Consider the following 26,214-nt stretch of genomic DNA (forward strand, 5'->3'; position numbering starts at 1 on the left):
TTGAAGGCAGTGGCAAAACACTCTGACTTTCATGGGCCAGGATTTCCGCTGTGGTGACTGACTGTGGTGCTCTTGCACCTGATCACAATGTTCCTGTCTCCTCAGAGCTCCAGCACAATGGTATGTTGCATCTTGAGGTGATTAGAAGCTCCAGGCTTTAGGCTGGCTTTCAGAAATGAGAGTTGTCTTTTGAGAGAGTTGTTGGGAGTGACACCATTTCACACATCTTACTCCGCTTCCACTTCGCTGCCTAGAGTGCAGATACCCCAAGTGGCTGGGATGCCTGGCAGGTCCCCTTACTTGGCACAGCAATACTACTGTTGCAGCTATATGGGAGGAAGGGAGAGCAGGAACCTCCATAAAATTAGTAGGATTTTGGGGTACAGGAGCTCCCCAGATCCTAACTAACGACCTCCGGGGATGCCCGGACAGTACAAGGTGTCAGTGCAAATATCTGGCTGGCTGCTGGCATGCTAAAAGCAGGAAGCGTGAGCTGCCATCGTGTGGCTGATGGACAATGTTCAGATATTATAGAAGTGCTGCACAGCTCACTCATCAAGTCAGGGGAGAGGGCTGGGTGGACGGACTCCCCTCAGGTGTGCTCTCACCATGGCTGTTCTTTTCTCAGCTCCTCTGTAGTAGAAAGAGAAATGAGATTTTTGATTCTCCTTGTGCAGCGCTTGTGGTGATTCCCATTTTTATATGTACTTCAGGCACCAGCACGACAACTCCTCAGCTGTTTTAGGGAACACCAAAGGGCACGGGCAGAACCGGGATACAGTCCAGGAGCGAAGGAAGAAGGAAGCCAACAAAGGGGCAAGAGCTAATCACAACCGACGAGCCATGGCTGACAGGAAACGGAACAAAGCCATGATACCTTCCTGAAGGACTCTTAGCCCCCAAGGCACTGCATTGGATTCAGGCCTTCATTTGTGAGGGCCTCCTAGCCTGAAGATTATGGTGCAATACCCAGCCTTTCCGTTTTACCTGGGATCACCCAGCCCTTGGGAAAGTTTTCCGTTTGTAAATAGGAACTGCCCATCAAGCAGACTTGCTGCTGTGCTAGTTGTCAATGGGGCTAAGGCAGCAGCAGGTCTCTCACATGCATAGGATAGGCTGCAACAGCCATTTGTTTTTTAAAAGCTATTTGTAATGATTCAATGAGAACTTTATTTTCATATACGAAATCCCCCCCCAACTGCCTGGAGCATCCAGTCAGCACAGCTCAGAGCAGGTAGAATGAGCTCTGACTGGCAGCGAGGTTTGCAGTTACAGCAGCCCACTCCACACACATGGTGCCTTATTGTGCAGTAGACTCATGAGGTGTATAGAAACAAATGCACAACAGGCCATTCCCGTTGCTGAGTTCAGCTGCCCGGTGATGTACTTTAAATTCCCCTCCCTCAAGTGAGATATGTATAAAAACATGCACATAAAGAATTTCAATCTTTTGGCTTGGTGTTTTATGCAGTTTCTGTCAATGAGCCCTATCTAATTTAATCTGCCTTTATCTGCAGTGAACTATCATATGGCTGCAGTTATGAGCCCGTTTAATGAAGTGAGTTGTCGTCATTGCAGTGGATATGCATGGACCAATGCCCCTTTGAAATTAATTCACTATGAAGGCATCTCAAGCAAGATGATTGCAGTATGCAAATCAGGTGAGAGGAAGACACGCAGTGATTTGCCTCTGCACTCTCAGTCCTTCGTGCTGCTTTACTCATTAAATAGATCATACATGTCATGGGGAACGCTAAGAGTTAGTAGTCAATAGCAATCTCTGCCTGTTGAAAGAGGTCTCAAGAGAAACAATCTTGTCATACAAGAAGTCAGTCCTACAGAATGCGACAGTTCTTGAGGTCATTTTAATCTATTTGTAAGGGGCTCAGATACCATGGTGAGGGCTACCTTACAAGAACCTAGACAAACGTTGGAGATGATGCTCACTGCTGTGATACAAATCTAGTTGTCACTGAATATCTGTACATTTAATATGCTGTTCTGCTCACTTGCATGTCGACTTGTACTATTTAATTTCAAATATCAGAGGAGTACATTAGCTCCCCACATGAACAGATAACAAATGGTAGGTTGATCGACTTCAAAGAAAGTCTAGAGCAATTTATTTGGTGTATTGGTCTAAGTGCTGCTATTTAAAATGCACTGAATTCAGGTAGCAAAAGGTTCCCAGTATTACAGCCTTTTTTCCGTGTGTAGTACTACTGGTTTTTCTCCAAATACTGCAGGCGGCTTTTGAATTAAGCTTTGTACACACGTCCCTCGCTGCCAAGTTATACGCAGGGGGAGGAGACTGTACAGCTATGTGATTAGTGCTATAACACGGGCTCCTTTCAGAAAGTATGGAAATGGATGTCACCATTATGCAAATAGGATAAAGCCCTGAATATTTAGCGGATAAGATTTTCTGCACTAGTCAACAGCCCACTAGGGCCTGGGGTAAAAGGAATTAGCTTAACACTTGTGCTTTCCCAAAAGCCATTGTTATGGAAAACCACTTAACCCTTGTACTTTCATAGGTATCCCCTTGTCTAGTAACAATTTGCTTTTTGCCAGACTGCGACCACACCTCCCCCTCTAATATGTATTCAGTGTGAGAGCGTCTAGCTTTTAGGCTGTGGAATCCTCCCTCCCTACTTCAGCCTAGCACAAAATCATCAGCTTACACTGGAAGCAAATATGGTTTATTGTTGTGATATTAGCTCGGCAACGCCTAAATCAGTGGTTCCCAACCCGTGGCCCAGGGACTCTTTCAAAGGGGGCCGTCATTCCCCTCCCGCTGGCTGCAGAAGGGAGCTGCTGCCTAAGGACCCAGGCGGAGCGTGATGCCGTGGGGCTAAAAGACCAGTACAAATTCCTCGCTGCACCCAAGGGGACAGGAGATCAGCGCTCCCCTCCCCCTGGCTCCAGCATGGAGCATGGTGAAGTGCTCTGCCTCTGTCCCTAGGTGCTGGGATCCCTGCTGGAGCCAGAGGGAGGAGAGTGCTGATCTCCCATCCCCCTGGCTGTAAAAGGGAGTCCCTGCCTAGGTGGAGTGCACAGGGCTACACATGTGCAGTTTCCCTGCTGCAGCCAGGGGGACAAGAGATCAGCAAGGAGGCAGCCTCCTCCCTGAACTCCTTCCATCTGGCTGCAGTGAGAGGGGGCAGGGGGCCTGCTGGTAGAGCAACCAGGACCCACCCTGCTTGAGGAGAGGGGTAGGGCTCTAAAAATCAGTGCACTTAGCAGGCCACCCACCCTGACTTAGCTGTTAGGCCATGTGTTTCAGTGCATAGTGACAGTCACTCATCCACACTAGTGCTCTGTCTGACAATGTGTGACGTACTGTGAGTAATTCGTAGGTGTAAAATAGTGAATGTAAAAATGAGCAGAGCAGCATCAAATGTTTACTTTAACTATGTAGTGATTTGCAGTCCTTAACAGTGTATCCGTCAATACATTTGTCATGAGTTGATAGACTGGGGGCCCTTCAGGGTTGTAAAAATATCTGTGGCCCTTGAGCCAAAAAGGCTGGGAACCACCGGCTTAAATCCTACCCCTCAAGTGCCTCTATGAAAGCAAGCTAAGGCTGCTAGGCGTCTGCAGCAGTCATTTTTGCTCAAACAGGCAAAATATAGTTAATCCTCTATGCCCAAGTGTAAACAGCACCCACCGCCTGGTCTGTGGTTAATCTATTTTCAGAACCCATAAAGCTTTTCTCTGTTAATGCGACTGCTGTAGAACAGCGAGCTACACTCCACTTCACATGAAGTCACTCACCAGCAAGCACATTACTAGTGGAAATGTAACAGGTAGAAATACACTGGCAGCCCATGTGGCTTGTCCAGTACTGGACTGGAGGGGCAGGAGGTCGCCATAGTTGGGTCCTACCATCCCTATGCTCAGAAACAGATTTCCTTTAAACTACCTGTAAAGGAATCACGTAACTAGGGAATGCTTTAACTTAGGATGAGAGAGACATAAAGGGTATGTCTACCCAGCAGCTGGGAAGCCGTGTCCCAGTACAGGTAGACCTGCACTAGCGCTGTTCCACCTGGCGGGCAAAAAACTGCAGGGTGCCATACCACCAAGCATGGCAGCTTGGGCTACAATCCCACCCAGCCCCCCAGTTCCAGGCTCAAGCACAGCTAGTGTCAGTCTACCCAGCCTGGGAAACACTTTGCCTGTTGCTGTACAGACATCGCCAAGGAAGTTGTAGCGACGCTCTTAGCACAATAGTGCCATGTCTCATCCTATTGCTTACTGCTTACTCCCCTCTCCCCCAGGCCTGTATATTTAGCTTTAAGCTTCCAGGGCAGGGGCTGTCTGTTTACGATACAGCACATAGCAAACAGCAAAAGAATAAGGAACCTCCACCACCCCTTCTGCATACCCTTGGTGCAAGCAGAAAAGACTAACGAGAATGCTCAAGACAGATCTCTACAGTTCTCCCAGCATGCTGATGCAGGGCTCCAGCCCTATTCCACTACATTTAAAATGAGTTAGTCACTTTTCAAGAGCCATAGGGCTCTCACGTGATTAGAATACACCAGCTATACAGCCCCTTCATTTTAGCTCTTCTTCCCCGGCTTAGGTATATTTTTAAAGTGCAGTTCAGGCCAGCTGTCTGACAGAAGAGCAGCACTTCTGACTAAACAGTGAAGGGTATTTGAAAAGTAAAGTTTTAATTAAAATCAATACTTCTGAGGTAGCCATCTTGCTGAACAAGTGGATATCATTTGTCAGCAAGCAAAGGCTAGACGGTTTGTCTCTGAGATGTAACAAAGGTACAGCCCCAAAACCAAAACTGGGTAATTTGCTACATTAATAATTACTGAACAAAGGAAGAGGTTTAAATAAAGAGACTAAATCACCAAGTATAACCAAGAGTAAAGTGAAAGATCGGTTTGAATGCTGAAGAAATAACCATTTTTTAAATAAAGTGCCCTGTTAATGATTCAATAGGAGACCATTTCTGCTTAGAGATATGGGCTAGCTGCTGCCTGTCTATTTCAGGCTATTGCTCCTGGCTGAACATTGGTCTATGAATTATAAATGGGAACATTTACCAGGCAGAAGCAATAAATATTGACAAAGGCCTTCAGCTATGCAAGTGCTTCCACTTTTAGGTTACACTAAAAACAAACAGCTTACATCTTTCCATACTAATGCCACAGAAATAAGGTTTAATATGCCACCCTAATTTAGAACCCTATATCTTGTGGTTTAACAATAAGCCTGATTTACAGATGGAGCACAGGGGAAGTTAACTGAATATGTAAGCACAGGAGGTAGGGGCCAGTGAGTTTATTAGTTTAACAGAAATTTTCAATACAACAGGAGTATATCCTTAAGTCCAACTAGGTTTCTGCCGCAGCAGAAGTTGGTGATGTATTCTGGCTCAGATCTGTTCAGTCAGAAGCCCATTTTCATTCTTGGTAACCGGTATCAGGAAGCTGAAGAGTTTGCAGAGGGGGATACACGCCCCTGTGGCTCCTGGAGCTCTGCACTTCACTTTTCATGTGTCTCATACTTGTGCTTGATGTGTTTCCACAGCTTCTGCATTTGAAAAAACAAAAGTAAAATCTTATGCCTGTCTCCCAGTGATGATGGGCTGAAGTTTTATTTTCACCTAAAGGGAATGCCTACAAGCTAACACATCGAAGTTTCCTACCACTGCTGTCCCACTTGGTGTCTTGCCCTTCACAGCATATCTTACATAGTGGCACTGGTTTGGGTGACCACTTTGGCACATCCACACAGTGCCTTACCTAGCCAGACCAATGCACACCAGAAATACCAAAGCACTTATTCCAGAAGGCACACCAGGTACTTGAAACACAGGTTCTGAGGTAATTTCAAGAGGAATTGCACTGTAGACTGGACTTATTAGGATAACGCGTCCCATCTTTTTTGGTGAAGCTGCCTTTTCTGGTGGATTGGCAGAATGAGACCATCTCCCTTCCTCACAAGTCCCAGCATATTGCTGCCATTTTTTCCTTCTACCCACACCCCTTTTCTGCATTTTGCTTACTATTTTTATAGCTTTGCTCTTTTGTTTTATGGCTTCCATGTACCCAGTCACTAGCGGAGTGCATGGTACTTGGGGCAGAAGCACCTACTGATGCCTCTTCACCACATATTTCCCCAGCTGAGTGTCACAAGAAGAGCCTGGAGCAGTGCACTGATGTCTCACTGTGGGTCCCCATACTTAGGATCTTCATTAGGGAAGCCACAGGAGCAGGAAGAGAATGCAGGTGGCTTTCAAGTATATTTTTATAGGAGGCAGTCTAGGATCAGGCAATTTTTCAGGTTCCTATTGCTGCCCTACTCTGTAACCTACAGGTTAAGAAACCTACATTGTTGCAGTCTCTAGCTCCCCATTCACACTGGGGAGAATGTCACTGCAGTCAGTACAGATTCAAGTTGGAACTAAAATAAGATCTTTGTCCCAAGCATCACAGCCAATTGGTGCAATAAATACTTGTAAGATTCCTGTTTGAGGGCAGACACTATCACAGTATTTCAATGCCCGGCTTAGACAGGATCATAGCCTCTTTAAAAGAGCAGCTTTTTCTCAATAAAAAAAGGCAGCGTACAACCCTAGACTGACAAAAAGTACACAAACTTTTAATAACTGAATTCCTCAGTTAAGAAGGTAGCCAAAGAAATACATAATTCCAGTTGGAAGTCAGAAGTTTCATCTGGCCCAAAACTCCTGGAAGGGAAGGGGGAATGTGCAAATCACACACATTATATTTGGCTGTAATTTTGTATTTTGCACAAACGCCTAGGTACTTTTAGAGTTAAAATACATACTTTTCAATCACAACTTGGTATGCTAAGGGGACAGTTACATGCATTATCTGATCCTCTCTGGTTATGTGTATCACTCATTGCCATGGTATCTAAGCATTAATCATGATAATTTTCCTCTCCATAGATGCAAACTTAACTACAAAGACAACTTGACTTATCTCATCTTTGTGTTGTGTTTAATTTAGATTGCAGACTTCTTGGGACAGAGACTGCCTCTGTCCCGTACAGCACTGTGCATACTGGCAACACATCCTACATGACCTACGTTGTGTGCAAAGTTGCTGTCACCTCTCTTTTTGTTGAGAGTTAGACATCAGAAATATGAAACTGAAGACAAATTCAAGAAATATGAGAAAGTCAACCCTTGTTTTAAACTTCCTGTGCCACAATTTCTTTGACTCCTGGTCTCCCCTTAGGGCCATGGCAGTTTGAGAAGACCAAGAGCAGGTGTAAATCCTCACGATAAGCGTCATGATAGCAGTGCTAGTTCTAAACCCGGGGCGGTTGTCACGAGGCAATTCCGCACTGGAATTATTACGCATTTACAAAACACATCGGCCAGGATCCCGGTGGTTGTTGGTTCCTCAACCTTCATGTGTGTCTGGCCCTGTGAAATGAAGGGCTGAACGCAGTGAACAGTGAAGTGAGCTCCCACTGCTCCCCTAGCACCTGACAGCTCGTGTGAAGGGGGAATTCCGCAAATTCACCCCCCGGGATGTACATTTCCACTGCCAGTAACTGAGTGTCCACCGGGCCGAGTCCAAAGTCCCGGGCTGGCAGCGGCTGAAGTGCGGGTCCCCGCAACCCCCCCGCTGGCGGCTCGTCCAGGAGGGGGGCAGCGGTGCCAGGGCCAGGCGCAGGAGGGGCGAGGCTGGCCTGTTCCAAGGAGACCAAGGCCCGGAGAACAGGCCGCGGGAGGGGGAGGGGCGCCGGTCACCCCCCGGGAGCAGCGGGACGGAGGGCCCGGCCCCCGCGGGGGCGGATGGGCCCGCCCAGGCCAGGAGCCCGGCCGAGGCGATACGGGCCGGGGCCACACGGCCAAGGCACGAGCGGGGCCGGGGTCACGGGCCGGGCCGGGCCAAGGTCACACGGGCCGGCGCTCCGCGGCCCGGCTCTGGGGCACTCGCCCGGGGACACGGACTCCCAGGGCGCACGCTGGGCTGGAGCCGGGCCGAGCCGAGCCGGGCCCCTCGCGCAGCGCACGGCCCGACCCCCGGCCCCGCGCTCGCTCACCCCGTGGTTGAGCTGCTCGTACAAGGCGTCCGCGCCCTGGTCGAAGGCCCGCTCGAAGACCACGGCCGCCACCGCGATGGAGAGGACGAAGGTGGAGGTGCGGCGGAAGAAGACGTTGTAGAGCCGGGAGAGCGGCATCTCGGCCTGCGGCGGGGCGGCGACACACCGTGAGTGACCCGTCTCGGGGCGCGCGCAGCAGCAGCAGCAGCCGCCTCCTCCGCCCCGCCAAGAGGCGATCGCGGCGGCAATGCATCATGGGGCTTGGAGTCCTGCCGCGGCCCGCGAGGCACCATGGGGCTTGGAGTGCCGCTCGGAAATGCGCCTCACGCGCGGGGCCCGAAGCGGACACATTTCCCAGCATGCACAGCGCTAAGCTCGCCTCCGACCACAGGTCTCTCGGCGATGAGGCTTCTGGGAGATGTAGTCCCTGCCCTGGCAGGGGGCAGCAAAGAACGACAAGCCCTGGCCCGGCGGCCGGCAGGCCGTGCGTGGGGTGAGCGCGCGACGGTAGGAGGTGCAGGCTGGGCCTGGCGGGGCCCGTGAGCCGGGCGGGCCGGGCCGTGTCTGTGGGGAGGCGAGTGGCCGTTGGGCCTCCCCCAGCGCGTGGGGCCGGGGGCCGGCCCGGTGCTCCCTGGAGCCGAGCCGGCCCGGGGGGGTCAGGTCGAGCCGAGAGGGAGCGTTCGGGGCTGGCCTGGCTGGGCCGGAACCGCTGGGCCCTCAGGCCTGCCGCCGGCCCTGCCGCTAAGGGCCGGTGCCGTTTCAGGCCTAGGGGGAGCGCGGCGGCGCGGGGCCATCGCTGGGTCCGGGCCCGGGCCCGTGTCCGGGCTCGGTGGCAGGCGCTGGAGCCGCGGAGGTAGCCCCGCTCCGTGCAGAACAAAGTGACTGTCTCCTGCAAACGCGGGGCTGCCCCGTGAACCCCCCCTGCAGCCCCCTGCGCCCCGCTCTCCCCAGAGACCCCCAGGAAAGGTGCGCGCCAAAGCACCCCTGCAGCTCGCTGCGCCCCACTGTCTGTGCCAGAGACTGGGAAAGGCGGGGAAGTTGCCTAGGAGGTTTGGACACCCAGTTTCCATTAATGATGATAGGAATTAAGTGTATCTATCTCTTAGGTGGCTTTGAAAACTCAGCTGCAATTTTTCAGTGGTAATTGCTGAGGATCTCTTCTGTTAAGGCAATCTTCCTAATAAGCCTGTAAAGTAGTCTCACTTGGCTGGAGTTTGAGCACAGTTATGCTGGTGTGACACCTGACTAAATCCATTGGAGTTGGTGGAGTTATTCTGGATTTACACTGGTGTAAATGAGATCGGAATCTGACCTCATGTCATCAGGGAGAGATACTAGCAGACTCCCCTGGTTTCACTTGTTACCACAGAGATCTGAACGCATAAATTGGTAGCTGGATCTCGTAAGCTTGATGCTTGGCTTTAAATGACTTCACATCTGCCTAGATCAGTGTTTCTCAGTTGGTGTTCTGTGGAACCCTGGGGTTCCGCGGAAACACTGTTAGGGTTCCGCGATAAAGTGACATCATGCCTAAAGGGTTTTGCAGGGAAATTTAATTGAGAAACTCTGGCCTAGATACCTAGGGTGGCTGAAATGGCTATGAGCCTGGGCTATGGGGAAGCAGGAAAGTGAGAGAGAGGCCCAGATGCAATTTTTCAGGGTCCTCCAGTACAAAAAATATCAGTTGCCCCCAGATGAAAACAAGTCTGACACATGTTCTCTTCTGCATCTTCTTCCCTGTCCCGGAGTTGGCATACACCTATAAGTGAAATGAGTGAAAGGTCCCTTAGAGACGGAGGGGATGCGATTATGCAGTGTGCCATGGGCCTTTTCAAGTACCCAAGTCATGTGGGTATGCTAGCTGCTGCACTCACTGCATTGTGCTGTTGCTTTTTAAAAAGGTTGCTCTGAAAAGATTTTAAAGTGGGAAAACATTATTTTAAAAATGAGTTAAGGATAAAGATACAAAACAAAGCTCTGATCATGCAGGGCTCAGTTTCACTTTGATTTCCAGTGCTGAAGAGTCTGGATTGCTGGACTACAGAGGATTGTACAAATCCAAACAAATGACTTGTAATTGAAATTTTATATAGAAGATGAAAATATTTATTGCTCTGACTCTTTGTAAACAAACATTTTGTGTTTAAAACCCCCTTATTGTTAGGGTGTACCCAGTGACCCTCTAATAGATCTTTATTATATCCCCCCCCCCCCCCCCCCCCCCCCCATAGTTTGACTTGCTATAAGAATTCAGGAGCTAGCGCCATAAAGGATGTTAGCTCTGTAGAAAGTAGTATTTTCTGAAATCTACAAGAATTCTCTCTTTGCTGCTGCTGTTTATTTTGTGAATTAGTTTCTGCAGTTATGGGGCCAGAATGATGGAAAATGCAAATAAAGAAAAGTAAAGGTTTAAATTCATTTTCTCAGGGTCTGATGCTGTAATTTTTTCTGGACATGGAATTCTCAGTGAACTCCATGGGTATTTTGTCTGTGGATCCATTGCAGAAATCAGGCTCATTTTCCCTGGTCTGAGATCTGTTTTTGTGGAAATGGGAGTAAAAATAGAGTGCAGAAGCAGGTGGCTGAGATTTAGAGTTTGTGTTAATGTCAGCTGTTGGCCTATCCCATGGAATCAGATACCAGAGGGCTTTGAAAATAGAAACTTTAAAAACAACAATAAAAGCTGGTAGTGGCCCATTACAGTGGTGGAAAGCTGTAAGAACGTTCCCCTACCAATTCCAAAAGCTAGCTGGCTGCTGAGAGACACCTAGTGCTGGATTCCACAATTGGCTACCAAAGTTTGTAGTACGTCAGGTAGAAGAGGGGGGAAAGTGGGTGCACATTGAAGTAGATAAACAGAAGATGGGTTGAGTCTTCCAGGGCTGCAGAACAGAGCTTCAGTCCTGCAGAGTTTAAGAGCTCCCCGGGGTTGAAACTCCTGGCCACCTCCAAGCCATGGTAGCACTTTACTGGCAAGAGCTAGACTTAGCCATCATTCTGGATAACATGGTTTGTTTGCCAGTAGGGTAATCAGCACCTGAGAGCGAGCCCATCTTTCTTATTCTTATCAAAATATTTTATTATCCATCAGGTACCTAGAAAACAAAGGGAGATGTAAAGAGAGGCATTTTTATTCAATTCCTCTGAACCCTCTGCCCTGAGGTGAGTGTGATTCCTCTAGCCCCTTGTATCTGTGCAGTGGCTGATACAGGCATTGAGGAATCTTGCACTGGAAGCAAATGGAAGAGGCATTGCTCCTTTCTCATTCTGTGAGAGGCTGATAGATTTGTAGGGGCTTGACTTTGTAGCAGTGATTTATTTATTTATTTATGGTCCTTTGAGTTGCCGGTGTGGCTGGCTGACGTGAGAGCTTAGCAGGATTTGCTCTAGCTCCAATGCCCTGCTCACCCTGCTCTGGTTACAGCCTGGGGAGGAGGTGTGTTTAGCCATACTCCCACCGCTTTGGGAGCAAGACACCATGGAAGGGACATGCAGCAGTGCTAAACTGGTAGTTCCCATGTCTTGGGGGGAGGGGCAATAGTATCAATTAGCCTGTCTCACCCCTTTCTCTCCAGCCCTCTCCAATATACACCTCTAGAGGGTGCAAATCCTTGTCCTCTGCAAGCAGCAGCTGAGAGTGTTTCTCTGGGGATCACTAGGTCCCTGGGAAGGAACCTGCAAGGAACTGACCATCTGTCTGATGCTGCTTTCCAGGCCGCTCTGTCTGACGGAGGATAAATGGGGAAGAGGTATTTCTGTGACTACTGTGACCGATCCTTTCAAGACAACCTTCACAACAGGAAGAAGCACCTGAACGGGGTGCAGCACCTGAGGGCCAAGAAGGCCTGGTATGACCTGTTCCGAGGTGGGTCCTGCCAGCTGAGCCAAACCTTCTCCTTCCGGGCGGCAGTCATGGGAGTAGGTCAGTTAGTGAGGCTGGATCAGCATGTATCCAGCATCATTCATGCCAATGTGTCACAGGGTGCCTCCCAGGCTTGGTGGTATGGCTGCCAGGTTATTTCAGAGACAGCAATATCGCACTGGGGGAGGAATCCTGGGTATCAGGTGAGATTTGAAAGGAGAAGGAAAGAATCAGGAAGTTTGCTCCAGATGGTAGGAGTGCAAAGGAGAAGGCTCTTGCACCAGCAGTAGTGAGGCTCAGAGGAGGCATGTGCTGTCCGAGGGCTATAGAGAGAGATGAACCCTGGGAGTGAGTTAGGAGGCTTCTGAAACCCAAGAGGGCTATTGTGAGCTGGGGGAGGCAGGTGTGTGTGATGGGGAGAAAAGGTGCTGCTTGGTATGAGAGCCGGAGTCTGCAGCACTGTGGCTGAGGGTGATTAGAGGGGTTGAGGGATGGCCAGGGCTACAGTGGTTGTGTGAGAGGTGATGGCTAGGACAGGGATCCCAGTAGCAAACATTGGGACAGTCACAGGGACTGCCCTCGGCCTGTCGCCAGCCATGGGGGCTGTGGGAGGACACGGGAGGAACGTGGCACTCAGGGTTTGGGCAGAGGAGGCAGAAGCAGGCGTGGAGTTATGCTGGAAGATGCAGCTGTAGCCACGGAGATGCCCTTGCACCTTGGTGAAATTGCATGGTCTTTGCTGTGGCTCCCATGGGCCAGGAGTCAGAGACCGACTGAGTCAGACAAATCGCCCTGCTCGCTGACTTGGGCACAGCATGGCACTGGTGAGCTTGGGCTGGGCAGGAAGCTTGCCTCGTGCAGTCTGGATTGTGGAAGTTTAGGTGACTGTATTGCTGAGTTTGGAAGGACCAACAGCACCGCCCAGTGGGGTCCTGCCAGGGTCACTGGGGGCAGGGCAAGCTGCCTAACCACTAGCCAGTCTGTATGTTGGTTCATTCCCAGGCCTCTCTCATGCTGCTGTCCCAGTGACCTGCCCCCACCTGGATGTGCAGAGGTCACCTTCCATTCGGCTAGCAAGGGATTCCCACCTCCAGTCTGAATACAGCCCTGGCATTAGCAGCTGCACTTTCCATTGAAATCTGTGGGAGTTACCCCACCAGGGCTGAGCATGGCTCTCCAGGCTCGTTCACTGCTAGGGGTTTCCAGAGCACAATCTCAATAGTCATTACAGGCCACTTTTGCCGTGGGGTCCTGGATGCCCAGCCTGAGATGCTGTGGGCCTAGCTTCCAGAACTGCTGCACACCCCCAGTTACCATGTTTGAACTGGAGTCTGTCTCTGCCCTGTGAGCTTTGCCGACTGTCCTTGCTCTGCCCTCATGCTTGTTTTTCTGTCGCGCCGCTGGGGAGGAAGCGTGTAGCAGAAAGAAAACAAGCAGATCTTCCGAAGCCGGTGAGATGCAGGGCAGAGCCTGCAAACAAGGAATGTGTTAGTCAGCAATTGTCCTGCAGCAAGCTTTCCATGGTTGCTGCTCACGGCTCTTATGTGAAATGGCTGCTCACCGTGCAGCTGACCTGCATGTGATTCTGGTGTGCTGCAGGCCCTTGTGCAAGACGATCTTTCACCAGGTGGCTGCGGGGTGCCTGGGTTTTGGGTGAGGTGGCTCTACTCATTCCCATCTCTCTCACTTCTTGCCTCCCCCAGATGCTGCTGCTGTCCTGCTGGAGGAGCAGAGCAAGAAGCCCTGCAGGAAGTTTCTGCAAACAGGTTAGTTTTTTGCATGGTGTCTTTTCATACAGTGGTAACTCGGGTGCTCTAGCTCAAAAAATCCCTTTGTTAGCCAGTTCAGTGCTGCTCTGGGTCGGCCTGGCACCTGTATGCCACACACAGTGTGGCGGTACCTGTGTGGACCCCCTGTGCACATGCACATAGAAAGGAAAAGATGGAGGTGGGTTTGTGCAGTTGCGTGGGGGAGGCCAGGCCTGGTCCTCTGCTATTTGGCTGCACGCTGCTCTAATCTGCCTGCACATGGGTCTCATTCCAGGGCAGTGCGACTTTGGGTTCAACTGCCGATTCTCCCACATGACTGAGGAGGATCTGGAGAAGCTGAACGCACAGGTACAAGGTGGGTATTGGGAGAAGGGAGGATGGAACAAGAAACTGCCAAGTGATTTGTGAGAAGGACCATGAACCCTGGCTGCAGAGTGGTAGTGGGGCAAAGGGGGCGCAGAGGAGCAGGTGTGCAATGACGGCTTGTGGACATGGGCAGCTCAAGGAATGATCAGTGCAAATCCATCCTGCCAGCCTCCCAGCCCCTCCTCATCTTCTGAGCCTGCAACATTACTGGAGATGGAGCAGTTTCCTATATGGATTCTTCTCCTGATCTCCTGGCCCAGGGAGACCTGTGTGTGTTACTGCGCAGAGCTGCAGTCCACTAATGGGCATCAGACGGTGGCTGTCAGGGCCTGGTGGGTTCTATGCGGCATGGCTGGGAGAGGGCTTTGTTAGCCTGCTATATGAATTGTCACCAGCAGGGGGCGGCAGTGCATCACATCCCCGAACTCAGACTTGTGTGGTTCCCCCAGCCCCTTCCCACACTGGGGTCAGGGTTTCTGCATGTGGGCTAGTGGAGCTTGGGATGGGGCAGGGTTAAGGAAATTGCTGGAGGCTGCTCCCCTGGGCCAGTTAAGAACCTGAGGGTCAGACGTTGATCTCCGGGCAGGTCACTTGGCCACACTTCCAGGGGAGGTGGAGTATTGCATTGATACAGCCTAGCAGGGAACAGCCATACACTGGCAAAGGTGTGTGTGTTGGGGATTCTTGGGCCCTCCGACCTTCATTTGGGATCACATTCAGATAAGATGGCTTTGCTGTGGACTCAAAAGAGCGGGAGGGAGAGAGACAACACAAACTAGCCCTGACTGTTGCTGAGTCAGTCTGGGGATGTGCAGGAGAGTTTTGCCTGAGAAGGGCTTGCGGGGGCTCTCTGGAGATGGTTTTTAAGGCCGTGAAGGGGAAGGCAGGTGGGATCTGAAAACATGGAAGACTTGGATAAGATGAATGGCTGGAGAACACAGCTTGCGCAAGGCAGAACTGACACATCCCATGCAGCGTGATCATATTCGCAGGTGTGGGACATTGAGTCAGATGCGGCTGGGCTTCTAAAATGGAGCCAGATGACGGGAGAGTTGCAGACATCCAGGGTACAGTGGTGTTAATGCTATTCACTGCAGGGGTCAGGTGGGAGCAGACTGCAATTAGCCAGGGGTATGGGCCATGTGGAGTAGGCAGCAGTGCCTTCCAGGACTGCTGAGGCCAGGCCAGGATTTAGGATGGCCTCGGGTGATGGCACTAGGTAACACGAGCTGTTTGTCAGGGAGCTAGTGAGCTCCATCGGGTCCGTGCATCCGTCCAGCAAAGAATTCCCTTTACATCCATTTTAACTTGGTGCTGGTTCTTCTGTACCACAAGACACAGCTGCAAGGGATGGGAGCAGCAAACAGCTGCCAGGTGGGTCTCTCTCCTTGTGCAGCAGTCCCAGAGCTCATCAGTTGCTGTGCCTCAGATGGAGTCAAGGGAGGGAAAAATCTACCTTTGGCTGTGTCCATAGAGCTGCCTAGCTCTGCTTCTCTTCGGTATGTTGCACGTGGGATGTAGAGATTACCAGACTAGTTCAGGCCCGAGGCCCATCTAGCCCGGCCTCACATTGCCAACAGTGGCCAGCACCAGATACTTCAGAAGAAGGTGCAAGAAAGCCCATAAGGAAAAGTTAAGGAAGAGCCTGCCCCTTCGGGAAGTTTCCTCCTAAGCCCTGGTAGTGGTTGGGTTATGCCCTAAAGCATGAGGGCTTCGATCCTTTTCTAATTTTCCTGTCTAATATGCCTGCTCTTATTAGTCATATAAATGTTAAATCCTTTCTTGAATCCAGTTAAATGCTTGACTTCAATAATCTTGTGGCAGTGGGTTCCACTGGTTAATGTATTGTGTTACAATCAAAGGGAATAATTTTAAAGAATTTGTTGCCTTTTAATTGAAGTGGGTGTCCCCCTGTTTGTGTCACATTTGAAGGTAAAATAGGGGATTTTCTATACCATTCCTTGCTTTACGCTGGCTTAGGCATCAAGACCAGTTTGGTTTTAGCTGTCTCTGCTGCCACTCCAGTGTGCATGTAAGTGAGCAACAGATTCCTTCTATGGTAGGGAGGATGTACTGCATCAGGGAATTCGCTGGCTGGATCTGCTGCATCAAACAGCAGTGAGGGTTGTCACCTTAAATGCAGTTATGGTCAGGAAAAGTGACTAAAATTGGCATCTACTTGCTCACAGTGACTGGATCCTGGCTGCGCTGTCACTCCTGCTCATGGTACCGACACACACCAGTCTCTCGTTGGCCCTGGCTAGCCCGTCCAGCTATGAGCAAGTGCCAGAGTCCCCTCACATTCATGCACTGCTGCAGAGTAAGCAGAGAAGTTCTGAGCACAGAATCTTCCTAACCAGAGAGGGGCCCAAAGTTCAGATCTGGATCTGAGCTTGCTCTGGGTGCGTTGGGTTGTCCTGCGGTGAGGGTTTGGTTCTGGCCCATCTCTCTTTGTAACACCTGATGATGTCAGATGCTGAGAGAACCCTGGGTGACTCTCTGATCCCAGATGAGCTTTGCAACGCTGTCGAAAGCTGATTTTTTTATTCTTCTGTAACTGAACAAACTTGCTCTGGAAGCCACACAGAGAAGATAAATCTGGAATCCCCTCACGGAGTCATTAGAGAGGCACTTTACTCATTACAGTCGCTCTTTAATTAGCTGTCATTTGGCTTGGAAACGAACACCCTAGTCTTGCTGCCATTGCTGCTGACTGTCTGTCTGTGTACGTGGTAGATGCAGGAGAAAAGCCTGTCTAAGTACTTCTGTGACCCTCATTACCGTGGTATCCAAGTACTTCATGCTCACTTGTAGATTCAGCCTGGTCGGAAATGTTATACCCATTCTACAGATGAGGAAACTGAGATTAAAGGACTTGCCCATAGATGTCTGGTGTGTCCTTGGCTGAGCCAGGACCTGAACCCAGGGCTCCTGAATCCCAGTTCAGTGCCCTGTCCACTAGACCAGTGGTTCTCAAAACTTTTTAAATGGAATCCCCCCATGGACTTTTGTGTAACAATTGCACCCCCATTTTCCCTCGCACCCTCTCCCCACTTTCAGAAAAAACGGGGCCTATGTATCATAGGGGGAGTTTGACTGCTTAATTGGGGGCAGGAGGGGCAGCAGCAGCGGTGGGGAATCGCACCTCATTGTCGGGATTATCATTATGTAAGCGGGGGAATGGGCCCGCAAGTGTGGGGAACTTTCCTTGCTTATACACTACCCCGATAGAATGGGGTAGCGAAAGGATCTGAGTCCCTGCTCCCACTCTCTTTACCCAGAGGCCTACCTAACCTCGAGGGCTCCCTCCCACTCTCCTGTGTGGTGGGGTCCCTGTAACCCCGACAAGGCTGGGCCCAGGATTCCTGGGGCTCAACCTCCAATCTTGCCATGGTCCCTTAGGGCAGAGGCTAGGGTGTCCCCACTCGGGGGTACTAACTCTGCACTGGGCGCTTCCCTGACCCACTGATCATTGCACACAGTGCAAAGCAAGACAATTTATTACACAAACAGCAATCAAAAATCAAATAAAAAAAATAAGAGGAGAAAGATTAAAGGAAAACACCCAACACTGCCCCCTGGCATGGGGCACCACAAACAGTGTCTCTGGGGTGTGAGGGAGGTTCACAGTCTGTGTCACACGTCGCAGGCCCACTGTCCAGGCCTGGCTACGCTGCAGGGATGCAGAGAGTCAGACACTTGCTCTGGCAGTAGCCACACACTCCCAGGGTCCCCCTTGCTCTCCCCAACTGCTCACCACACCCGGCTCCAGACCCAGTTCCTGCTCTGCTCAGTGCAGCTGTCCTGGGCTCTGCTTAGCTCTGCTCTCTGGGATGTCCTTGTTGATTCTGGACACTTTGTGACCAGTGTGGATACCAGTGAGACAGGGCACGCCTGATTTGCAGATCAATAAGGTTTAATGTGCAAGGTTTTCTATAAATATACTAGTTAGATACAAAGCCTAAAATTAACTATAATATATCATACTCACTAAGCCTGGAGAGCTAAGCAGTCACTCAGAAGGCTGCATACAGGAACGGCTTTCTTCAGGGGCCCTGCCAGGGAGTCAGTGGATCCTCTGGTCCAACCAGCAGCACCTCCTGCGGAGTCAGGTGTTGATGGAGCGCCCCCCTTTGTCTAAATGGTGACTACTTATACCCTTCCATAAACAAACTTCACCTAATTATCTCTCATTATCACATATGCTAATTACCTACATTGGGTTTCCACCCTTAACTACATTCCATTCTTACCATGATAATTGGGGTCGTCAAAGCAACATCTGGTGATAGGAGGGGTGGAGTAAAAGTATGCCCCTTGGCAATAAAACAGTGTACCCCAGATGTTCCAGGATAACGTCTTGTTCCCATCACCACTATCTGTGTGCAGCTGCAAGCAATACAGTATCTGTATTTTGTCTTATGATGTGCCGTGCTGAGCAGAAACTGAGACATCTGTGAGTTATTCAGTCTCTGCCAGCTGGAAGATGTCATGCTACAGGGGTCAGAATAGCCAAGCAAGCAACTGACGCTATGCTGGGCCTGTAGGACAGTGGTCAAGCAGCTCAAATTGTACTGGGCCTCCAACACCTCTGGCTCTGCTGCTGTGGGCCAGCTCCACTCAGCTCCCTGGGCTCCTTCTCTGGCCTCCGCACCCAGCTCCAGACGGCTCCAGCCCCAGCTCCTGCTTCGCTCTGCTTCAGTGCAGCTGCGCTCTGCTCGGCTTGGCTCTCTGGGGTGCCCCTCTGGTTCTGCTGCTGTGGGTCGGGTCAGCTCAGCTCAGCTCAGCTTTCTGTGCTCTTCTTCTGGCCTCCCAGATGCTGGCTGCTTTGTCCTTAGCCCAGCCCCGCTCTGCCCAGGCAGCAGCTCCAGCTCACAGGGAGAGTGGGGCTCCCACCCCCTCCTGGCTCTCTCATTGGCCTGCCCGCCCTGTCAATCAGGCTGCCCTGAGTTGGCCTCTCCCCACTGGCCCTGGGGGCTGTGTCTGCTTCAGGGTCCCGCTTACTCAAGAGATGCCAACCAAAAAGAACCATTAAGTTTCAGTGAGGGGCTAACAGACCCCTTACACTTGCGCTACTGCTGCCGCGGCCTCCAGGAGCCTGCAGAGCGGCAGCGACGGGGACTGTACCCAGCAGCGGCTGAGGGGGCTGCTGCTGCCGGAGGTGAGTGGCAACTGCCGGGAGAGTTCTCTTGACTGGAGACGAAAGCAGTTGTGCAAAGTGTGGAGTGTGGAGCTGGACCGGCTCTGTCCCCTGCTCTGCCAGCAGTGCCTCCCCTGCCTCCACTGCCCTCCTAAGGATCTCCCAACACCTGCCCGGGGCTGCCCGTGTGAGGCACTGGGATCCCCACTGCCGCCCATCCCCACTCTCAGCCCAGTGCCCCTCACCCAGCAGGGGGAGATGGCTCCATCATAAGTTTGGGGGGGCATTGCTCCCCATGCCTTCTCAAGCTCTGCTCATGGCACCCTCCACGATCCATCTCGTGCCCCCCAGTTTGAGAACCATTGCACTAGACTGTCATTCCTACCTCCCCTGTGCACCCCTTCTGATCAGGCCTTTGGTTTGGGACCGCTGCTGGGTGGCCATTCTAAACTGGGGATCGCTCCCCACTCTCCATGGAGAACGGCACGCTCCAGCAGAGACCCTCCTCGCTGCATTGTAGAGTGACACGCAGCCAGTGTGATCAAACCGATCCCCTTCAGCAAGGGCTGAGATACCGGGTATGGCAAATGATCCATCTCCAGCTGCTCATTGTGTAGCACATGGCTGCTCTCCTCATCAATATTCACCAGGCAGATGATTAATTGGTTGCTACCATTAGGATGGAGTGATCCTTCACTCTGCTGGAGTGATATTAATTTTGCAGCCTGTCTGGAAATGTATAATATTTTGCTTAAAAGCGTGATCTATGATGTCTTGGTGCTGAGCAGGGCCTTGCGGCAGGGGCCACTGGGCAGCACAGGCTGTTTGTCAGGGAGCCAGAGGGTTCCCCAGGGTCCGTCTGTCTGTCCCAGTATAGAATTCCCTTTAGAGCCATTGTAACCTAGTCTTGGTGCTTCTGTACCCAATAGGCGCTGCTGGCCATTGCCAGAGAGGCAAGACAGGACTTGATGTTCAGTTTCCTTTTGTTAATTTCGGAGTGTTTTAGGGAGCTGTGTTCCCAGTTCCATCGGATGGAAACGTTAACCTGGGCTGCAGACTCCCGAAGCTCTGAGCGTCTCACGGGTTGTCTGCCTTGTCTTCTGCCAGGCTGTGATTGTGTTGTTAGTGTCAGCACAGAAGCCTAGATTCTGGCCAGTGTCATTGTTCCTTCATGCTGTTCTGGGGGCATTATACCGCCCTAATTGGGGATTCCCCCACTGGAGGGAGATCTTAGAGCCCCGATAGCTGGCTCTGTATCGTGCTTTCTCTGGGCGTAGGGTGCGTACCACAGAAAAGGGTGTAACTCTGGCTACCGCCAGCTGGCAGAACAGTCCCTAGGAGGATATTACCAGATGTGGTAAGCTATCACAGTCCTGAGGCTGCTCTCTCTTGTGCTGGGGCTAAAAAGGTTCTTGATAGCCCAAGGGGTCAAGAGAGTGCAAAGGCGACAGTCACTTTCACCCCCTCCTCTCCTTGGCTGGCTGAGCAGAGGTTAAGGAAGGTTAGCCTCCCATTGTGCTATGTTCTGAAATACCTGGGACTGGCCCTGGTCAGAGACAGGCTGTTGGACTGGACTGACTATTGATCCAGCAATCCCTCTGGCTGTGGCTCTGGCCTGCCCCCCAAGTGTTTGGGATTGCGATGTGCTGAGCAGCAAATGCCTTAAGAACAAACCTAGGCAGGGTCCCTGTTATCTTCCAGCTGAAACCGTGAGTGTGAGAGAGAGAGAGATATGGATGCACACTCTGAACCTTTCACACTCCTGCAACTTGCTCACTGCATCGATTGATACAAACACTCTCATTGCAGTCATCTAGCCCGGGCAGAGATGTCTGGTTACTTCCCTGCCAATTGGAGGGACAGGGCCTTGGAAATCATTCAGGGCTGTGGGCCAGCAGAGGCTAAGTGCCGCAGGAGAGAACACACACCTACACTGATTCTCTGCCTGCTGGGCATGTGTCTGGCAATGGCTGCTCCTGCGGTGTGCGCCGGCCAGGGCAAGCAGGTTGCAGGTGGCCAGCCGGGGAGGAGGGGCTGCCGTGGCCGGGCGGTATTGAAGAAACTATTGATAGACTGCAAGGAAATGGCTGCAGGCTGATGAGCAGTGGGTTTAATGGAGTGAATGGATTGCAGGGCTGGTGCGCTGACGGGTCCCTCCTCACCTTTTCTCCCCCAAACAGAGGAGAGGAGGTCAAAGGATGAAGGAGCAGATGTCCCAGCCGGCTCAGTCGAGGACTGGCTGGAGAAGACCGCGAAGAGGCTGAGCTTGGCACAGAGCAACAGGTATGTGGGGCTGGTAGCCACCCCCCCAAGTCAGTAGAGATGGTCCTGTCCTTCAGCCTGGCCCCCCTGAATCTTAAAGGTGGTGGAGGTTAGTCCGAACAGAGTCTCAGCTAGTGCATTGAGTGTGGGAGCTGGGAATCAGGAGACCCTGTTGTGGATTTGCTGTGGCCCTTTGGGCAAGTCACTTAAAGCCTGGATTTCAAAGCTGGTGTGTGCCTCATACCTACCCACTTGTGCAGATCTGGACTTGCAGGCACAGACCAGGGGTGCGTGCGCTCGTGGCTTTGAAAATCTCAGCTTTGCTCTCTCTCTCTCTCTCGGTTTCCCTACCTAAAGCGAGCTAGTGATATTTCACTCCCTTTTACGAAGTGCTTGGAGATCTCTGGGCGGAAAATGCCGCTAAAGCGCTGTGTCGTTAACAACCCGAGTTCCAGGGACAGACTGCTGAGCCTGGCTTGATGACAGCTTCCCCGCCCTCTCTTGTTCTCTCTGCACAGCCCCTGCCATCTGGTTTGCTAGCAGTAGAATGGAACCAGCCCCTCCCAGTGGCATTCTGACAGCCTGGCATTGCCTATTGTCTCACTCACCTGACCATGCCGCAGGCTTAATTGGCTGTTGCTTGGTGAGGCGCCAGATCTCTGTTTTGTTCTTTTCTCTTTGCTCCTGTCCCTTCCACATTGGTCTGGGCGTGATCTTCCTTCTGGAGCGTCTCTAGGTGTGTGACTTTCCTTTTATCCCATCTGTCAGCTTGGCTGCTCTTAGACCCGCAGCAGAGCCCTGTTGCAACGAATAACTTTGGCACCCACACAGTGTGCTTGCCCCTTGCGTTTGTCCTGGTCAGGGAGCCCTTTCAGGGCTTTGCTGGACCAGGTGGAATGACCACAAGTCAGTCATTAGAAGCAGGCAGGGGGCATGGGATGCTGGGTGTTTGATTTGCTGAGCTCCTCGTAACTCCAATAGGTGCTGCTGGTGCATCTGCCAGCCAGGTGCAGAGTATCGTTCATCTAAGAGCGTCTCCTCCTTTAGACATGGCAAGTGTCTGTCCCACCAGCTGTGCTCACCCACGCAAACAGCCACAGGATGCCCAGCAGCCCTTCTTGTTTTGCTGTCCTGACCAACCATGTGTTCTGCTTTGTCTGGGAAGGAGCCTTTGCTTTCCACTCTGAGATCCTTTGCAGGGGCGTTCACGCCCCCAGCGAATGCATGGGCAGCCGTAGATGTTGCTGAGCACGTTAGTGACAAGGGGCAAGTAGCCCGTTTCCCTGGCTTATCCTAGGAAGGGTCATTCTCCTCCCTCTGAAGTGTGGGGCATGGAGTTGCCAGCTGGGAACATCTGGGCACACCTCACTTAATCAGTTCCCTGCCTTTGATGGAGTCTCAGGCGTTGGTGGCACCTTGGTCTCTCCTGTTCTCTGCCTGTGGACTGCAACGTTTTTGTTTCCCTGGCGTCCCTGGTTCAATGTAGGTGTCCAGGTGAGGTTTAATGGCCTGTGCGAGGCAGGAAGTCAGACGTGGTGATCCAGTGGTCCCTTCTGGCTTTACACTCTGTGAAACTCACTGATAGGTGACCCGTTCTCTGAAAGGGTCAGACAACGCAATGGTGGGTACATGGACTTAAAAGACACATGCCCTGAGTGCCTGCTTCATGTAGCCAGTGCTTTCTGTGGCTGCTGGAGTCTGTAAAGGCCATCCAGCTGTTTAAAATGAGAATAAACAGTAGAGAAAGTGCTGTGGGGAGCAGTCTGCATTGGCAAAGAGGTGGGACTAGGGGATCCAACAGGCCGTTCCCATCTCTGACTTTTGTGAAAGCAGCTACCAATGAGGGCAGCTCTGGGGACGACACAGGAATGGTACAGGCTTCCCCTGCTGCTGTGCCTCAGCCCATGTCCGGGGCTGGAAAAGAGGAGCTGAGCTTCTGTATCCCTTCACTCTGTGTCCTCTTGGCTGAGGTAACACCATGGGACTCTGATCCTGCAGGGAGTGACTGGAGACCCACCAGTTTGTCTCACATAATCCTCCCAAACAGCCACCCCTTCTGGCCTGGCTTGGCTTTGAAGTGATGACGTCGATACAAGAGGCTCCCGTCTGATCCTTATTGCCTGAGCCATGCAGTTCTCTGCCATTCTTTGGATAGGGAGGCTGAGGTGGAAGGAAATCCATGAATAATCTTATCTAAGGTACATATATGGCCCCCATCAGCATGTGGTTATCTTCACAACACCCCTGTGAGGCAGGGTGGGGCTATTATCACCACTGTACAGGTGGGGAAACTGAGGCATAGAGAGACAGAGTGACTTGCCCAAGTTCAGACAGAGAATTGAAGCCATGTCTCCCAAGTTCCAGGCTGCTACCCTAACCACTGAGCTGTCCTTCCTCTCAGGAAAGCCTGCCTCCCACACAGTTCTTGTATCAGTAGAATAATTTTGGTTAGGTGGGTGACATTTTTTTACCAATATGATTAGACCAGTACAACCTCTAGCGTGCACGTGCTTACACTGCTATGAAAGGGTCATATACTACTCCAGTGTATTCCCCTTCCTGCATGGGTATAGCTGCACCGCTGTATGCACTCTTACACTGGTCTAACTGCGTCCACACTAGGGGGTTGTACGGCATTAGCCATACCGGTCTAGTTAGAGCAGAACAGCTTTTGCATGTAGACAAGGCCTAAATGTGACACAAGCAATGTTACCACAGACGCTGACAGCATCTGCAGTGTCATCCAAACTCCGTAAGAATCTCCACCAAGGGGATATAAACATTAGCTCAAATGATCATTCCACTTACACAGCACGAAAGGCAACGCACTAAACTTAATAGTCGATTCCAGCACACGGGCTGGGTTCTGACGGGGGAGGGGAGCTGCGATTCTCTGGATAAGCGCTATTATGTAAAGGAGCTTGATTACATTCATCCTGGCATGACAATTAAAAAGAGCTGCCTGAGGATCAGAGGTAGAAGCCCCTGAGAATCAGTGAAAGCGGCTGTCAGGACTCGGACTGGAGAACGAATGAGTTCTTCTTCTACACTGAGGAATTGCTGGAGAGGGGGCAGGTTGCTTGTAAATTGAAGATTTAAAGGGCCAGGCGCATCCCTGTGCCAGAGATAATGGACTGACACCCAGGCTGGTTTTGGCCCCTGATGGGCAAAATGATTAATTCTCCTCTCCAGAGCGAGAGAGGAGTTTACCTCTGCCATGGAAGTGCTGGGCTTTGGGCAGAGGGGCTGCTTGTTAGTGCTAACTGCAGGTCTTCCACCCTTCAGGCAGCAAGCACAGGGCAAATGCCACCTGCCGTGGTGGTGACTGCCTCTCTGGGATATGCTGGCCTCAAATCCCCACCACAACAACCAAACCAACCTGAAGACCCCCCTGCCCTGCAAAGCTTTGGGAAGGTGCGCTCCCTGGGGAGCTGGAGGCTGGCATGCCTAGGGGGCAGAGTCAAGGCTGTGGCGTGTGGCAGCTGTTCTAGCAATGAGGTGTATAGGTGTGGGTGGGAGGGTGTGCCGATTAGCTGGCTTAATTTTGCACATCCTTGTGTGTCTGCAGAACCCTTAAGTGATGCACAGCAGAGAGAAGAGGTGTGAATGTCACAGGTGGTTAGATCAGGAAAGGCTGTCCCACACAGCAGTGGTGCCTGTCACAAAGCACCCAGTCATCTCAACAGCCCCTCTCTGCTTGCACAGAGATCCTGCCCTTTGGGAAGTGCCTAGCTGGCCCAGGATTGTTGCTGGGAAGACGTGACTGGTTCTACCCAGGAGGGGTAGAGGTTGGGACTAGGAGAGAGCAGTAAAGGAGTGTACAGAGGGATGAAAAAGCAGCATTTATCCTGTGCCCTTGACTATAGAATGTCCCAGCTTTGCATCCATCCATCACCTTCCCATTTCCCCACCAGCTCTCTCCCCCAGGAAAACACATCCCTCTGTCATCTCTTCTCCCCATGCTGCCTCCTAACCAGAGTCCCAGGTTTTCCTTGGAAAGGCTGATCAAGGAGAGTTGGAGAGATATGGGTTGACTTGTGCTAGCTGTGGCCCCACTGCTTATTTTGTTCACCAGCTGCTGCTGTCTGGCTCAACTCTCCCAAGTGTCAGATTTCGATCAGCTTCCCAGACAGCCTTGAGGCCTCTAACACTTACGGAGGTTTGGTTTCTTGTGGGGGCAGGTATAGTGGCTGTTGAAAAACTGGGCTGACAACGGGAGCCTTAGAATGGCTGGGGAGCACCACCATGACTCAAGATGGCTGGATCTGACCTCATGCTGCTCCTTCTTTCTCTCTCCCAGTTCCCTGACAGAGAAGACATGGGTTTTCCAGTACCCACCTGGCTGGCCTCCAATACAGGACCTTCCCCCATCTCTTCAGGCCCCACCCCCTGGAGGATGGCCAGTCCCTGCCAACCTGCAGTGGGGATGAAGGCTGCAGGGAGGGGAGATGCTGGGTAGCTGTGTGGAGGTGTCCCGCAGAGGAGAGGGGGCTCTGTTTGCCGTCGGAAAGGTTCAGTGTTACTTAATGTATTTTTTTAAATTAAATAAAAGTCGCTCAACTCAGCTGTGGTTGGTGTGGTTGTGCAGCCTAGGGGACATGGTATTTTGCCCGCTGTAGTCTTTTCCAGCCTCCTGGGAGTTGAGTAGATCAGCTGGAAGTTTTCTCCTCGTCGAAATTGACTAACCTATCAGAATCCCAGCCTGTGTATCTCATGCACTGCATTGCACAGTAATTCCCACAAGGCAGCAGGGTTTTCCTGCCCGT

General features: G+C 51.5%; 3 protein-coding genes across 6 annotated transcripts in view; 2 read left to right on the forward strand and 1 right to left on the reverse strand.

Moving 5' to 3' along the window:
* Positions 1 to 3,047, forward strand: part of ASCC2 (activating signal cointegrator 1 complex subunit 2) — a 35,647-nt gene extending 32,600 nt beyond the window's left edge. For all 3 annotated transcript variants that reach the window (XM_067550236.1, XM_067550240.1, XM_067550237.1), the window contains exon 19: positions 714 to 3,047. In XM_067550236.1, coding sequence (XP_067406337.1) covers positions 714 to 885 — 172 coding nt within the window. In that variant the 3' untranslated portion in view covers positions 886 to 3,047. The remainder of the gene's footprint in view (positions 1 to 713) is intronic.
* A 2,242-nt stretch (positions 3,048 to 5,289) lies between these two features.
* Positions 5,290 to 8,328, reverse strand: UQCR10 (ubiquinol-cytochrome c reductase, complex III subunit X). Its single transcript, XM_067550243.1, has 2 exons — positions 8,050 to 8,328; positions 5,290 to 5,556 (listed from the first exon to the last, which is right to left on the reverse strand). The coding sequence occupies exons 1-2, from the start codon at positions 8,185 to 8,187 to the stop codon at positions 5,509 to 5,511; spliced, it is 186 nt and encodes a 61-aa protein (XP_067406344.1). The 5' UTR covers positions 8,188 to 8,328; the 3' UTR covers positions 5,290 to 5,508.
* Positions 8,329 to 8,444: 116 nt separating this feature from the next.
* Positions 8,445 to 26,012, forward strand: ZMAT5 (zinc finger matrin-type 5). 2 transcript variants are annotated; one of them, XM_067550241.1, is made up of 6 exons: positions 8,445 to 8,556; positions 11,764 to 11,914; positions 13,615 to 13,677; positions 13,955 to 14,035; positions 21,367 to 21,469; positions 25,749 to 26,012. In XM_067550241.1, exons 2-6 carry the CDS (start codon positions 11,788 to 11,790, stop codon positions 25,876 to 25,878), a joined length of 504 nt encoding a protein of 167 aa, XP_067406342.1. In that variant the 5' UTR covers positions 8,445 to 8,556; positions 11,764 to 11,787; the 3' UTR covers positions 25,879 to 26,012. The 2 variants fall into 2 exon arrangements, with proteins under 2 accessions (XP_067406342.1, XP_067406343.1); XM_067550242.1 differs by having other exon boundaries at positions 8,520 to 8,623.
* The last annotated feature ends 202 nt before the right edge of the window (positions 26,013 to 26,214 follow it).

The sequence above is a fragment of the Emydura macquarii genome, unplaced genomic scaffold (assembly GCF_026122565.2).
Source record: "Emydura macquarii macquarii isolate MOO-44397 ecotype Brisbane River unplaced genomic scaffold, CSIRO-AGI_Emac_v2 contig_1254, whole genome shotgun sequence".
NCBI lineage: Eukaryota > Metazoa > Chordata > Testudines > Chelidae > Emydura > Emydura macquarii.